This window comes from Astatotilapia calliptera, chromosome 13, assembly GCF_900246225.1.
Source record: "Astatotilapia calliptera chromosome 13, fAstCal1.2, whole genome shotgun sequence".
Lineage (NCBI taxonomy): Eukaryota > Metazoa > Chordata > Actinopteri > Cichliformes > Cichlidae > Astatotilapia > Astatotilapia calliptera.
The window spans coordinates 31,064,437-31,081,311 of NC_039314.1; the positions used below are offsets into that span (position 1 = coordinate 31,064,437).

The 16,875-nt window shown below is 43.5% G+C and overlaps 1 protein-coding gene across 1 annotated transcript; it reads right to left on the reverse strand.

Moving 5' to 3' along the window:
• Positions 1-6,885: 6,885 nt before the first annotated feature.
• LOC113035358 (uncharacterized) lies at positions 6,886-10,951 on the reverse strand. Its single transcript, XM_026190892.1, has 2 exons — positions 7,937-10,951; positions 6,886-7,541 (listed from the first exon to the last, which is right to left on the reverse strand). Exon 1 carries the CDS (start codon positions 10,080-10,082, stop codon positions 8,832-8,834), a length of 1,251 nt encoding a protein of 416 aa, XP_026046677.1. The 5' UTR covers positions 10,083-10,951; the 3' UTR covers positions 6,886-7,541; positions 7,937-8,831.
• Between the last annotated feature and the right edge of the window lie 5,924 nt (positions 10,952-16,875).

Here is a 16,875-nt window from a genome sequence, read left to right on the forward strand (position 1 = left end):
TTGGCAGAAATACTATGACTTAGTAGTAATACTATAACATAACAGTTCAATGTTCTTGCACAAATACCACAATATGGCAGAAATACTATGTTTTAGCATAAATACTGTGATTTGGTATAAATACTACGATTTGGCACACATACTATATTCCGCAGATACACTATAACATAACAGATATTCTACGACTTAGTAGTAATACTATAACATAACAGAATTATTAATTGGGCACAAATACCACGATTTGGCAAAAGTACTATGATTGGGTACAAATACGATGCTTTGGGACAAATACTATGTTTTGGTTCCAATACTATGATGTTCAACAAATACTATGATTTGGCACAAGTACTATGATTTAGTACAAATACTATGATTTGGCAGAAATACTATGCCTTAGTAGTAATACTATAACATAAGAGATATACTATGGTTTTGCAGACATACTATGTTTTTGCACAAATACCATGATTTGGCACAAATGCTATGATTTAGCAGAAATACTATGATTGGGTACAAATACTATGATTTGGCAATAATACTGCGTTTTAACAACAACTACTGAGATTTGATTGAAATACTATGACTTAGAAGAAATACTATGACTCCATACAAATACAATGCTTTGGCACAAATACTATGATTTGGCAGAAGTACTATCATTTAGTACAAATACTATGATTGGGCAGAAGTACCATGTTTCAGTACAAATACTATGATTTGGCAGGAATACTCTGGTTTAGCAGAAATACTCTGATTTAGCAGAAGTACTATCTTTTGGTAGAAATTCCTGCTAAAAGGTACTATTTCTGCGTTTTAGCAGAAATACTGTAATTTGGCATAAATACTATAATTTGGGATAAATACTATGATTTGGCACATATAATATATTCAGCACATATATTATAAAATAACAGAAATATTTGGCCCCAAAACCATGATTTTGCGCAAATACCATGATTTTTGCAAAAATACTATGATTTAGCAGAAATACTATGATTTGGCAAAAGTACTTAGATGTAGTAGAAGTACTTTGCTTTAGCAGAAATACTATGATTGAGGAGTAATACCTAAACATAGGAGAAATATTGATACACAGACACACATACACAGACAGTAAAGGGAACAGGAGCTGTGGAGAGTCTGGGCTTGGTATATGTAGGTCAGTTAAATTAGCTGCACCTGCTGTAGTCAGCCCTTACACACACAGACACAGAGAGAGGTGTGAGTTTTCTTCAGTGTATTTCTGACATTCAGGATTCCCCTCGAACAAATGGCCATAATTTCCTAACCGTAGAGGCTAGAACGGTCATTCAGGCATCGTTTTGTTCAGAAGAGATGGGGGAATCTTCCAGTGTTAACAATTTATCATTAAAATATGAATTATTAAAGATATTTGACTTCTAATGCACCATAACTGAGTAGAGCGAATCAAAAACTGTCTTGACTTCCCCTCAAACAACGCTTTGTAACTCTAAATCTATTTGAAGCATTGATATCATTCTTTCACCGTAAGAGACAGCAGGCTTTGGTGAACAGTCATGGAAATTTTCAGGGCTCTGTGGAAATCCAACAAAAAGATATGACGAGAGAAAAAAGTGGTTCATTTCCAGAGATTGAAATCTGATGAAATCTGAGCGAGGGACAAATTTCCTACCCTCAAACAAGTCCAACTCATCTCAGAACAGTAATAGGTGAGAAAGAAATTCTTGAATTGTGAGCGTCAGGAGTGTCTGAACATATACGGGGACAAGCCTCATGTCTTAACTTCGCTTCGTTAAGGAGATATGACAATTTGAAAATGCCTCTCATTAGCCTGTGTCACTTTTGACTCTTAAGCGGCTAGTTGCTCAAATGAATAACACCAATACTGTGCTTGACATTCTTCCATCTCGTTTAGCTAAGGACTGTTTTGATGTAATCGGACCTAGTATCCTATTTCTTATGAACTTTTCCTTGCTCTCAGGCTGTGTTCCTTTGTCCTTTAAGCATGCTGTAGTCCACCCGATTCTTAAAAAAAGAAATTCTGACTGTTATGACCTTTCAAACTATAGACCGATCTCTAAGCTTTCGTTCTTGTCCAAGATCCTGGAGAGACTAGTTCTCTCCCAACTCCAGGCGTACTTGGACACGAACAATATTGCTGAGAAATTTCAATCTGCCTTTAAGCCATTGCATAGCACTGAAACAGCGTTGGTTAGAGTTCTTAATGATATTCTTGTAATCACTGATACTGGACGCTCTATGGTCCTAGTTTTACTGGACCTCTCTTCGGCCTTTGATATGGTAGACCATAACATTTTATTACTAAGACTTGAGCACACTGTGGGTATTAGAGGCACTGCCCTCGACTGGTTTAAATCATACCTCGCTGATAGATCCTTATCAGTTCACTTAGGCACCTTCTCCTCTTCCTCCGCTCCGGTCTGTTGTGGTGTGCCTCAAGGATCAGTTTTAGGCCCTATTCTCTTCTCATTGTATTTGCTCCCTCTAGGCACAATCTTTGAAAAATACAATATCGCCTTCCACTGTTATGCCGATGACATACAGATCTATTTTGAACTTACTGACGACCTTGCTGTGTCCCTGCACTACTTTCAAGAATGCATGCGGGAGGTCAAAGAATGGTTCCTGAGTAATTCCCTCGTTTTAAATGATAAGAAGACTGAGATTGTGGTGTTCAACAGTAAAATCCCTCGTGCCCAACTCTGTGCTGCCCTGGGTTCCTTTGCTAGTTTTTCTTGTGACTATGTCAGTAACTTGGGTGTACTGCTGGATAGCTCGCTCAAACTCGATAAGCAAGTGTCTGCTGTAGTGAGATCTAGCTTCCACCACCTGCGCCTTATCTCTAAGGCTAGGCATTATATTCCGCATGAGGACCTGGAGAAGCTTATTCACGCTTTTGTGACCTCCAGGTTGGATTATTGTAACTCCTTGTACTATGGTCTTCCCTCTTCTCTTCTTCTTAAACTGCAAACAGTCCAAAATGCAGCAGCCCGCCTTTTGACTGGTACCAGGAAATTTTGCCATATTACCCCTGTCCTAGCTAGCCTGCATTGGCTGCCCATAAAGTACCGTATTCAATTTAAAATATTACTCCTTACTTTCAAAACTATTAATAAATTAGCGCCAAGTTATCTTAGTGAACTTCTCAAACCACATACTCCTGCTAGAACACTCAGATCTGCCACTCAACTACTTCTGACCCAACCCAGATCTCGACTGAAGTCCCGGGGTGACCGTGCGTTTGCTCTGGCTGCCCCGGTACTGTGGAATAACCTTCCTCTCGACCTCCGCGCATCTGACTCCATTGCACTGTTCAAATCACGATTAAAAACCCACTTATTCAATCTTGCCTTTCCCTCTAGTTAATATTTCTTTTATGATTTTATATCATGCACTTCTATGCTCATTTAAATTCTTGTTTGCTCTGTACCTGTTGCTTTCCTATGTATTAGTGACAGTTATCTGTTTGCATATTTAGTACTTGCTTTGGTCCTATTTCTATTATCCTCCTCCTATACTCTATTTTACCTGTTAAGCACCTTGGCATACCCTTGGTTTTTAAGTGTGCTTTATAAATAAAGTTTATTATTATTATTATTAGAGAAATCCAGCGGTGATTTTGAACAAACTCTCCATTGACTTTATATGGAGAGTTTTCTGACTTTGTGTTACTCTGAGGATATTTGCAAAATATCTATGAGTCCCACAACAATGATAGTGACATTTTCTGAAAGCCAGCAAAAATACCTACGTTTTGATGTATAATTTGTGGGGCTTGAGTGGAAATCGAGCGAGTAGCAAGAAGTTGTTTGGATATGAAGAGAGAATTCAAACAGTTTCACTGTCCCCTCTGAGTTAATTGCATAGCAACCATAGCAACGCATGTATTTTCTGAAAAATCACAATTTTGCAACTGAAAACTCAAAGAGGGATAAGATTAAAACGGTAGAAGATCTGAAAAAGCTGAATCATACAGGAATAGCCAAATCATTTAAGAACATTTTAAAGTTTGAATGGAGTTTCTAGGTGAAAGTATGAGGCAGTAGTTAAGTTTCAAAGACAAGAAAGTTTTAGCAGAATTGTGGAAGTTTCCCATTGATTTCAATGGGACAAATTAAAGGAAAAAAGTGTAATATTTTAAAAAGTATAATAGTAATAAACACCACAAGTCATAGCCGGCATTAGCAGAAAGAGCAGAACAGTTTAGAGTTTGAACGGTGAAAATAGCACAAAAATTGTGGAAGTAGATCCACGGCAAAAAGTGTACGGAAACACCCGGAATAATAATAAAGAAGAAAGAGAAACAGGATCTCAATAGTGTGGATGCCTATTAAGGCATCCACACAATAAAACCTCTGTGAAGCATCAGTATAAGAGACCATCATTCAGCCAGGGATGCTACAGGCAGCGGTGCGGGATCTCAGAGTGTCGCGGATGGTTTTATCCACCCACGGCTTCTGGTTGGGAAACGTTGTGATAGTCTTTGTCTCCACGGTATCATCCGCTAGTTTCCCAATGAATCCCACAACCGCTTCCGTAAACACGTTGACATCATCATGGGAATCCCCCGGCAGCCTATGTCTATTGCAGCATAACTAAGGGAGGATTCAGGGTCACCTGGTCCAGCCCTAACTATATGCTTTAGCAAAAAGGAAAGTTTGAAGCCTAATCTTGAAAGTAGAGATAGTGTCTGTCTCCTGAATCCAAACTGGAAGCTGGTTCCACAGAAGAGGGGCCTGAAAACTGAAGGCTCTCCCTCCCATTCTACTTTTAAATACTCTAGGAACAACAAGTAGGCCTGCAGAGCGAGAGCGAAGTGCTCTAATAGGGTGATATGGTACTACAAGGTCATTAAGAGAAGATGGGGCCTTTCTAAGATTTTCAGCGCCGAGTACAATAACCTCAGTTTGATCTGAATTAAGAAGCAGAAAGTTAGCGGCCATCCAGGTCTTTATGTCTTTAAGACATTCCTGCAGTTCAACTAATCGGTGTGTGTTATCTTGGTTCTGTCTGAGAAATCAGACAGATAATAATAATATTAAAATATTATAATAATAAATTTGCCCAGATTTCTAGAAATGATAGCTGCTCCATCCAAAGTGGGATGGATGCCATCTCTCCTAACAAGACCAGGTGTCCTCCAGAGGATTACCCAATTATCAAGTTTTTTGGACACCACTCAGCAATTGGTCCGATTGGGGAGGAGACCAGCGACAGCGAGTCTGACATTGTTTTGTTACACATTGAATCAATATTAATTTTAGTGGCCTCCAGTTGTTGGAACCGGATGTCATTACTGCCGACTTCAATCATATTTTTACATTACATGGACAAATCTTTTGAATACCAGGGCGCTCATGCACACAGGTGTACACACGGGTCTTCAAAGACACAAACGATATCTTTCTTCGCTGCTGCCTCAAAGCACATTGTGCGCTGTCGGTCTTGCGTGCTGCTCAATAACATTCAATATTTGTTATTTACTGTTACTTACACTTATCTAGGTTATTGCTGTGGTGTTGTGTTTATTGTGTTGCTCTCTATTTGCTTGTTTTTCTTCTTTCAACAGGTGATCCAGCTCATGTTTTTGTCTTCTCTCACTGTCCCTCTTCCCCTATGTTTTTCTTTCCCTCCCTCCCTCCCTTTCTTTCTTTCTTTCTTTCTTTCTTTCTTTCTTTCTTTCTTTCTTTCTTTCTTTCTTTCTTTCTTTCTTTCTTTCTTTCTTTCTTTCTTTCTTTCTCTTCCTTCCTATCCCCCAGCCATGTCTGTCCTGTCTATAATAACAAAATAAAATAACATAAATAAATAAATAACATAAATAAATAAATAAATAAATAAATAAATAATAATAACAAAGGTCAATCAAGTGGACCAATACAGCAAGGCCACGATGATCCAGTTGGCAAAGTAAATCAGTCGGGTGTCTTTCTTGACCTTCACACAAAAATTCAAATATTCAACAGTTTTAAATTCCCTTCAGTGTCAACTATCTCTCCTCTGACAGTCACCTGTCTGCTTTCTTCTTCTTTTTGCTGTACTGTCTTCTCCTCATAAAATAAGTCATCCTGTGAAGAACTGGAGAGTGTGCATTAAGGATATTCAGATTTTGTCATAATCAGTCCCACTCTTTACTTTTTACTTACTTTTCTTGAGCAGGTAAGTTTGAACCGAGCCTTTACTGATTGATTTAATGATGCATTCTGTCATTTTCTCAGAAAAAGCAAACAAAGATTGTTAATCAGATGCTGTGTTGTTAGGAAACCACTAATAGGTTATAGAAAAGGCTCGGCCTACCGTCTTGTCAGGTGTAGTGTATTTTGAGTTGCTGGCCTCCCATATAAGAAATGAGACATGTATTTAAGTGTTAACACTTGTGTTTTTCACAGTTTCAATAAATTATTGAGAAATGTATCATGTTATGTCTTTTTCTGTTAGCTTGTTGTGGAGCCGAGACAGAAATAACTTCAGAGAAAGAAAAATATGGCGATTGAGGATTTAAGCATTAATACGTATTAAGGTCCTCCTTTACTGGTGTCTAACAGGTTTCTGTTCAACACTGTATGCTACAGTCATTCCAGCATCAATATTTGCTGTATTTCTGTTGTATTTCTGGCATCAAGGATGTTAAACAGAGAGAGGCACAGCCTGCTGTGTTTCTAACCACTCCCAAAATATTTGTCCTGGTTAAAAAACAGTCCATCTGTGTTTTGACAAATGGCGGGCTGAGTGTTGAGAGGGGAAACGATACAAAAAACCCCACATGATTTATTTTCAAAGCTTTTATGATGCTTTTCCATTGTTCCCCTCATGCTTTAGTACGGATGCACACCATGACTGCCAATGGGGACGAAACTGTTGCAGAGATACAAAGGAACTGCTCAAATTACACCTGTGACAATTACTACAGCAAGGCCCGCTGTCCATGGGACAAAAGGGTGTTATCCAAAACTACTCACAAAGAATGTACAGAAAAAAATCAATTACTGCTAAGGCTTTGTTAGGCTGTCTGGTATGTCAACAGCAGATTAGTACAACAGCACTGAGATATTTTCAGTCTATAAAATGGAAAAACTACATTTGCTGCCAAAAATACAAATGACCCCTGAGCTATACATTAGTAACTTTGCTATTAACATTCATTTAATGTTTTTATTCCACACAACTACTTAAAAAATGAGATAAATGGCCGCAATCTCTATTTGTGGTGAAGCTGAAGAATTTTGAGATCATCTTTCTTCACTGTTTCAGTTTCACCAAAATAGCCTCAGAGCACGACGCTACCACTACCATGTTTTAGTATAATGGTCTTTAAAGACCAGCTGGCTGTTACACCACAGTGTCCCAGACTGAGGGGAGGACACTCATCTGCTGGTCGCAATATGAGGAGTCTGTGTGTGTTTGGAGGGGGAGGGCGCCACTGGTTCTGGATGTGTTCATGCTAAACTCGATTCATATTTGATAGTGTTGCACACTTGGACAAATGACACTTCCAGGCGTGCATGAGTTCAGAATCGTTCTCTTTACTTGCTCTTTTGCAACTGCAAATACAAAACACAAGCACTTCAGTTCAGCGTAGCTGCGCTCTGCAGGCTATCTGTGCAGTAGAACACACGCGACCATTTTACATATAACTACTGAACACGTGTTAACAAAGTACTCATTTACTCAGTATTTTCCCACCAATGTTCATATTACAATATTCTGCACACTCGTATGCTCCTCCAACTAGTATTGTTGCGCATGGAGACTACCCTCTCGATCCCCTCATTACATCATTTGCGATGTGACATCCCGTTTAACACCAGTTCAGGTACATCATGTAAATCACAAACTCCGACATTAGCGTTGTGTTCCATTAATGACAGTACCATACTCTAATACATTTCTCATACGTCAACATCATTCCGTTTATCAACACATAACTTGTGCTCACCTGCAAATACAAAACACAAGCACTTCAGTTCAGCGTAGCTGCGCTCTGCAGGCTATCTGTGCAGTAGAACACACAGGACCCCAAGGCTGCCCGATTCAGTGCCTGCGTGAGCCCGAAGCTGCCCGATTCAGTGCCTGCGTGAGCCCGAAGCTGCCCGATTCAGTGCCTGCGTGAGCACCACCCGTGGGAATCATCATTGATCAGAGTATCCTAGCTATATTGCCAGTTATCACAGTATGTGTCAGAAATAGTAATACAGAACTGAACGCATAACATAACAATGATAAGAATGCATGAGATTATGGAGGGGGGGCAATATCTATTACAATACTTCCATCTGTGCCCACCCATTACATGAGTCCCACACTCTCCCCTCCAAAAATGAATGTCATCCTGACATTAGAGATTTTTTCCAGAATGCATGTCTTCAACAGAAGGTTACAGCAGTAGCTTCACTGGGAGTCAGCCTCTCAAGATACGTTCTGTCCGGTAACAGTCTTTGGCATGACATACATCTCCCCCTTCATGTCATGTACCAGCAACAGACACTACTGGCCAGGCAATGTCTGTAAAGTCTCTCCGCCACTCAGGCGTGCTCTGTATCAGGCTGAAGGTGTAGACCTTTCACTCTACCATGTAACCTTTTACACAGACACACATTTACTGCTGTATATCTCACATACAAGCCAGTATCTCTCTATGTATAGCTAGTCTGGTTCTGGTATTCCCTGTTTAACTCATGTGAACTATTAAACAAATACATGCAGTTGTTGCTCTGTCAAATTTGCTCTTTTTAACATTTGCTACTGTGAACACTTCCCTTTCTGTTTAAACTGTCACCACAGTAAACTCAACATGTGACAATGAACTTAGTTTTTTCTCTTAGCTGTGGACATCACTTGTGTCTGTTTATGACTGATGGCTGACCTAAGGTGTCATACGTGAGTGTCTTGGGTGGATCTCTGCATCGGAAAGGATACTTTCTTGTGGGAACTGGCTGTGAGTTGGGCTCTCCCTCGTCTTCTTCATCAGATGACGACACCTGTCCTTGACTTCTTCTGTTCTCCTCCCCAGACAGCTCACTTCGCCCTGCCTCCTCCTCCTCTGCACTTGACTCCAGTCCACCTTTTCCACCCTTGTCTAGGCACTCGCTGCTGACACCACCACTTGACAGTTCTCCGTCAGCTTCTTCTGGCTGGAACTCCTCTGCCTCTGCCCTCAGCTGACTCCTGATCTGGGTGGGTGATTCCGCAGCTTGTGTGGTGATAATTCCCCAGTCACCCTCATCCTCTGAACCGCTGTCGTGGTCGCTCTCCTGCTGCTTTTCTTGGGTCTTTCCTTTTCTTTGTTGTTTGGCATCCTCCTTCCCCTTCTTGTTTTTCTCCAGCTTCTCCTCCTGGACGGGGAGAAAGTCACAGGGCAGTAGGAGGTTCCTGTGCAGAACTCTCACTTTCCCTGGTCCTCTCTCTGGCTGTACAGCATAGACAGGGCTATCTTTGTGCTTTCTTTCTAACACGACATGTACTCGCTCCTCCCAGTAAGACCTTAGCTTTCCGGGCCCACCCCGATCTCTGAAGTTCCGTACTAGCACTCGACATCCCGGTTGCAGTTCCACTCCATGAGCCTTCCGATCGTACTGCTTTTTCGCTCTGTTCCTCTCTTTCTGGGCTGTTTCTGATGCCAATCTGTATGCCTCTTGCATCCTACTTCTCCACTTACGGACGTAATCACTGTGAGAAGTACTCTGGTCACCTGGAACCAGGCCAAACATGATGTCCACTGGTAGGCGGGGGTTTCTGCCATAGAGAAGATAATATGGGGCATATCCTGTTGCTTCACTGCGTGTGCAGTTATACGCATGCACCACTTTGCTCAAGGAGTTTTTCCAGTCCGCCTTGGCTTCCTCTGTCAGGCTCCTCAACATGGAAAGGAGTGTCCGATTAAATCTCTCCACCTGGCCGTTCCCCGCTGCATGGTGAGGTGTTGTGTGTGACCCCTGGATTCCACAGTACTTTTCCAGGGTGGCAAACAGCTGGTTCTCAAACTCCCTTCCCTGATCATGGTGTAACTGGGCAGGGAACCAAATTTGAGCACAAAATCTCCAAAGATCTTTTCTGCCGCTGTTCTTGCTGACTTGTTGGTGCATGCATATGCCTGTGCAAACCGGGTGAAATGATCCATCACGACTAGGATGTACTCATATCCTCCTTTACAACTCTCCAGATGCAGGAAGTCTATTGAGACCATCTCAAAAGGGTATGTGGTGACAATGTTGACCAGCGGTGCTCTGTCTGGCTTGCCGGGACGTTTCCGTTTCAAGCAACTGCACACCTTAGTCACATAATGTTCCACATATTTTTGCATATGTGGCCAATAGAATCGATCACGGACCAAGGCGAGTGTCCGCTCCACTCCGAGATGTCCCATTTTCTCATGGAGCTCCTTGTACACCAGCTGATGGAATTTTGTGGGTAACACTAGCTGAGCTCGAGCAGCTGATTTCCTGTACAGGATGTCATCTTTGTCGAGGTACAGCTTACTCTTTTCCCGGCTTAGAACGGAAGTGTCTTCACCCCTGTCTCTTCCTCTCCAAGGAGGCCATTGTCCTGTCATAACACATTCTCGCACCCTGCCAGTGACTGATCATCCTCCTGTGCTTTCTTTAGTGTCTCTTTGGAGATCTGTGTCACTGGGGCCATTACTCGTTCAAGCTCTACATCAGCATATGCTGTGGTTATGGTAGCTGGACACATCCATGGCTCATCTTCATGGGCTTTCAACTGAAGCACCTCTGTCGCAGGGGTGATTACCTCTGGTTTCATTTCCTGCGAGCATGTGCGCATGTACTCCTCCATGTCTAGCGGCATTCGTGATAAACCATCAGCATCGCCATTAGCCCTTCCCGGCCGATACTTGATTGAGAAGTTAAAATCGGCTAGCTCAGCACCCCACCGGTGTGTTGTAGCATTTAGCTTCGCTGTAGTCAGGACATAGGTCAGCGGATTGTTATCTGTATACACTGTGAACGAAGGTGCGTAGTACAGATACTCCCGAAACCTCTCACAGATTGCCCACTTCATTGCTAGAAACTCTAGCTTTCCAGAGTGGAGGTGGTAGTTGGTTTCTGGAGCTGTTAGAGTTCTCGACCCATACCCAATGACAACCAGTTGGCCCTGCTGTCTCTGGTACAGGACTGCACCAAGCCCTTCTTGAGAGGCATCACAGTGCAGCACAAATGGCCTTTCGAAGTCAGGGTATGCCAGGAGTGGTGGACTCAGCAGGTGTTCTATCAGTTGGCATAGCACTGCCTGGTGTTGTTCTGTCCATGTGATTGGCTGGCTTGAGTGGCGTTGGTCTGCTTTTTTCCGCTGTCCTTTGTGCTTTGTTACCGTTGATCTTCTGTCAGTAATCACTTGACTCTTTCCAATCGATAGCAGCTGGTATAGTGGCTTGGCAGTGCGTGAGAAGTTTGGAATGTAGGGGCGGTAGTATGACAGGAAACCTAGCATTTTCCTTAGGTCTCCCACAGTCTCAGGTTTGCGGTTTTTTAGTGCTTGCACTGGTGCCAATTCAGCAGGGTCCATGCAGTAGCCATCTTTAGATACAATTTTTCCCAAGAATTTCACCCTGTCCTTGAACACTTCACACTTTTTGGGGGTTAGCTTCACCCCGTGCTCTTGGTAGCGGCGCAGGACCTCCCTCAGATCACGCAGGTGGTCCTCAAATGATCTGCTGTGGACCAAATTGTCATCCAGATATGGCTGAGATATTTCATCCCTCAAGCCTGCCAGGCACTCTTCCATACTGCGCTGGAACTCTGCTGGAGCCGAGGACAAACCAAAGGGAATCCTTACCCACTCATATAAGCCCCAAGGTGTGATGAAGGCTGTGAGGGGTCTGCTACTCTCCTCCAGGAAACCCTGGTGGTACGCCTTGCCCTGGTCCAACACTGAGAACCATGCACTCCCAGTCAGGCTGTTTAGCATGTCTTGAACACGAGGGATGGGGTGACGGTCAGGAATGGATTTCCGGTTTAACTCACGGTAATCCACGCAGAGACGCAGACTTCCATCCTTCTTGCGCACACAGACGATGGGCGATGAGTAGGGGGAACGGGATTTCTGAATCCATCCTCTATTCAACAGGTCCTCCAAATACTCCTTCACCTCCTTGTGGAGTGGCTTGGGGACTGAGATGTATGTGCGTCTTACTGGAGTTGTGTCATTCAATCTGATCTTTAACTGCAGGGAGGGGATGCATCCCACATCGCTCTCATCTTTTGAAAATGCAGCACACTCATCACGCAGGACTTTTCTCACCTGCTCCTGCTGGTCTGGGGTCAGGTGATCAACTGACACCGGTGGGTCCCATAAATCTTGGCTGCATCTGCCCACCTCTTCATACTCCCCTTTATGCTGTTCTGGGGCGCTGATGGTGCTCCCTGTGTTTTCACTAGCACACGTCAACTTGCCCATGTTTTCAGCACTTACTGGTCTTACGTCTACTGGGTAAATAGCCTTCACTTGCTGTAGCCGTCCCAACACTGCATGAGGGAGGAGGGTGATGTCATGGCTGCTGCCATTCGTGACTGGAATAACCACCCTGGACCGGGTTCCCCTCTACAGTCCAATGACAGTTTCATTCAGGTTAACCCCCTCTGGTAGTTTTGAAATGTCCTCTGGTTCGAAAAGAACCTCCTGTTTCAGGCGAAGGGGACCTGTCCTCACACTGCACTTAACCTCCCTGCTTTGTCCCGCTGGAATCACTATCTTTTGCCTCCCAACTTTCACCACACCCTCCTCATCGCTTTTGTGGCAGCGCTGCACGATGTTAATTAGCCCTTCCGCTTTCTTACAATCAATCGAGAAGGCTTCCCTTACCACCGCAGGTGTAACGTCTGGATGCTGCTCCATTCCATCCTTCACAAAATGCTCAATCACATTATAGCCAATGATGGGTGGCTCTGCTACTCCTGGTTCTTTTGAGACAAGCACGGGGACAACTAGCTCTGGCTGTGGATCTCTAGTTGACCCCAGTCTAAATTTTAGCTCAACCCAACCTGCGAAGGGTATGGGTGTTTGGTTCGCTGCTTTGCCCACCAGAGCCTCATCCTCACCTAGGAGTTCACTTGTGCTTCTCAGTTGGATATGTGGAAAGCAGGACTTCCTCCAGTTCTCATTAATGATAGTCACCTGTGAGCCTGTATCCCACAATGCTTGTGTTTCTACACCTTCAAAGAAACAATCCACCATACACTTCTTCCCGATCAGAGCTCTCAGCTTAGCCTGACAGCGTAGTGAGAGATGACTGGCATACGTGGCACCCACAGTCTCTTTAGCCTTGCCACTCTGCTCTAATTCTGCCTCCAGCTGTCTTATCCGATTCCAAAGCAGTTCATGCAACTTGTCATCTGCTTCAGCATGGATGGGAATTAATGATTTGGGAGGGGCGATGGTCTGGATTCCCACTTGAGTGCTCTCCGATCTTTCTGTTGCCCCCCTTCGCCCTCTACAGCCTCTGGAGAGGTGTCCTGGCTGGCCACACTTGAAGCAGTGTTCACACCCTTCATTGGTTCCCTGCTCCTGGCATGCCTTACATCCCCTCCTCCCACTGGTTCTTAGTGGGCGAGTGGGGCCTTGAGGGGTGGTGATGCTCCTCCTTAATTCAGCCATCTCCTCTCTCAGCAGCCTGACCGCTTCATGCAGCTCTGACTCTCGGGAAGCAGCTACAACAGGTGTTCTGCGGTTCTTGGGTTTCACCACTTCAGCTGATTGCTCTTGAGTCCCCAACCTAGTTTCGGCTACACCCAGACCCAATTGACTGGCTGGCCTTTCCGTCTGGAGTTCATTTACTTTCACAGATTTGCTGCCTGTAGTTTTCTTTTGCTTCAATTGTCTTTCTGATTCAACACTAGCTGCTTCATTCATCTTATCAATGAGGATTTCATCTGTCACCCGAGGGTCATCCAGATAGGGCTTGAGCTGAAACTTGATAGGGTCACTCAGTAGCCCAGTACTGACCGACCTCAAGAATTTCTTCTGGATGAGCTCAGGGCTGTATTGTTCATCGGACCCTGTGTCTTCCGATGCAAGCAGCAGCCTCTCTTTTAACTCAATTGCTCTGAAGAGGAAGTTTTGGGGAGACTCACGGCTGTCTTGTGTGACGTTCACTAGTCTGTGATACAAATCTGTGGTGCTATCTTTTTTAAAATGCCCCTTTAATATGGCCTTCAATTGGGGGAGGGGGAGGTCACGTTTTATCTCAAGCATGTCTCTAAGACTCAAACCTGGGCTGACAGACTTCACCACAGCCTCTATAACCTCCGCTTCACTGTGTCCTTTGTTCAGACCTCTGTCAATCTGATGCATCAGGTTGGTGTATGAGAGTCTGTCCTTTTGGCCCTTCTCCCCAATTTGACCACAGATTTTGAATTCCCTCCTTATCGTCACTTCCGAAAGGCGGTTGGCTGCGAAAGGAAACACATTTTGTGGGGTGGTTGGTTGATTTGGTGGTGTCCTCTCGACCCTTCCACTCAGCCTCCTAATTTCGTCCTGCAGTGCTTCGCTGTTTCTCTGGAGCTGTGCGTATCTCTCTGCTAAATCAACTTCTTACCTTATTTCCTGAGCCCCCTGTGGCGAGCTCGTTGGATTTGATCCACTTTCTGTGCTTCTGGAGCTCCCTATCGCTGGGTCGACACTTTCTAACATTTTCTTTAGATAGCAGAGTGCAACATCCTGCTCTTCATCATTAATAACCTTGTCCATCGATTCTGTAATTAATCTTATTAACGCTCGTCTTGTTGTGACATTTCCACTAGGGATTTTAGCTTCAGCACATACCCCTTTGAGTTGGTCGAGTTGTAGGTTCCAGAGTGTCTGGGACACAGTCTCTGCCAGCTCCTCGAGGTCCATCGTGGTTGCTGTAGCCACGCCCCTTCCTTATTTTCATCACGCTGGACACGGCGTTAATAATCCCAGCGGTGCCTCCAATATTTGTTGCACACTTGGACAAATGACACTTCCAGGCGTGCATGAGTTCAGAATCGTTCTCTTTACTTGCTCTTTTGCAACTGCAAATACAAAACACAAGCACTTCAGTTCAGCGTAGCTGCGCTCTGCAGGCTATCTGTGCAGTAGAACACACGCGACCATTTTACATATAACTACTGAACACATGTTAACAAAGTACTCATTTACTCAGTATTTTCCCACCAATGTTCATATTACAATATTCTGCACACTCGTATGCTCCTCCAACTAGTATTGTTGCGCATGGAGACTACCCTCTCGATCCCCTCATTACATCATTTGCGATGTGACATCCCGTTTAACACCAGTTCAGGTACATCATGTAAATCACAAACTCCGACATTAGCGTTGTGTTCCATTAATGACAGTACCATACTCTAATACATTTCTCATACGTCAACATCATTCCGTTTATCAACACATAACTTGTGCTCACCTGCAAATACAAAACACAAGCACTTCAGTTCAGCGTAGATGCGCTCTGCAGGCTATCTGTGCAGTAGAACACACAGGACCCCAAGGCTGCCCGATTCAGTGCCTGCGTGAGCCCGAAGCTGCCCGTTTCAGTGCCTGCGTGAGCACCACCCGTGGGAATCATCATTGATCAGAGTATCCTAGCTATATTGCCAGTTATCACTATATGTGTCAGAAATAGTAATACAGAACTGAACGCATAACATAACAATGATAAGAATGCATGAGATTATGGAGGGGGGGCAATATCTATTACAATACTTCCATCTGTGCCCACCCATTACATGAGTCCCACAATAGCATGATGTCATTGCTGGTTTCGGTTCTTTTTTAGGATTTGCAGAAAATGTATATATTAAAAAAAAACCACCACATGACTTCAAAATGCAACCAGCAGAGATCTGTCCTCTCTTCCACAGTTTGTCTATGCTCCCTCCTTTGTTGTTGCAGATCTCACTGGCTCGGGATGTGGATGTTTCTGCAGGTATTGATCCTTCTTTTTGTTTTTCCCTTCTCCCTTCTAAACTATTGTAGTCTGTCTGCTTTATTGTGCAGAGGTGATGACACTCTAAATAAATAGAACTGAATTGAATTACTGAGCTGTATCATCTGTTGCAACTCAGTCGAGAAGTTAACAATAAAGTTGTCATGGGCCCATGAGCTCCAGCACCACGAACCAACCCGCAAAACCAACCTGATCCTAATTATTAACTCAAGTGTCAAACCTGCTCAAACTTAGGTTAATTAATTAGTTGCAAAGTTTGTTTTCTTAGAATCAGTAAGTGCAAGCACTCCATGTTTAAAAGGTGCAAGTGATTTAAACAGAATAGAAAAAAAAATCCACAGACAGTAAAAACAGGGATTAAAAAAAATTGAGCTCAGCTGCCAGCGGAGCCCTCTGCCATCGATAGAAACAAGCTCTTTATCTGGAAGGTTCAAGAACAGCTTGCTCTCTTACTGTGGAACATAATCACCACATTTGTAAACGTAAAGCAGGGCTTTGAATGCAGCCATTCATCTTGAGTTACCATGTTGTCATTCAAACATCAAGGCTGCACTCTTCACAGCAACCTACCTTGTATTAGAGAACCAAAAAGGCTTTGCCACAAAGTGCCAAGTAGTTCTGAGTCCTAATAACAGGACCACTAAAAGCCAACTTATAGCAATTATAGTGAGCATTAATAGAGCCATAAGCAAAGGGTTGTTTCTCCGGTTTGCAGTACTGTGTTAAGTCTGTGACACAGTCATAGAAGAGGAGCAGGCATAATAAACATGCGGGTAGCTCAGCAGGACCCATTGCTACAGTAGCCATTTCCTCTGTAGAAGTAACTTGAAATTTCACCCCCTCATTCTGTCTGGCTGCTCTGAACAGTTATGGGTGTCATTTTATTTCCACAAATTTATTGCTCACAACACGTTAAATATATTCAGAGAATA

What these genes read in the sequence shown, in the direction of transcription:
- LOC113035358 (XM_026190892.1), bottom strand. Translation starts at nt 10,082, where the DNA reads ATGCACCAACAAGTCAGCAAGAACAGCGGCAGAAAAGATCTTTGGAGA.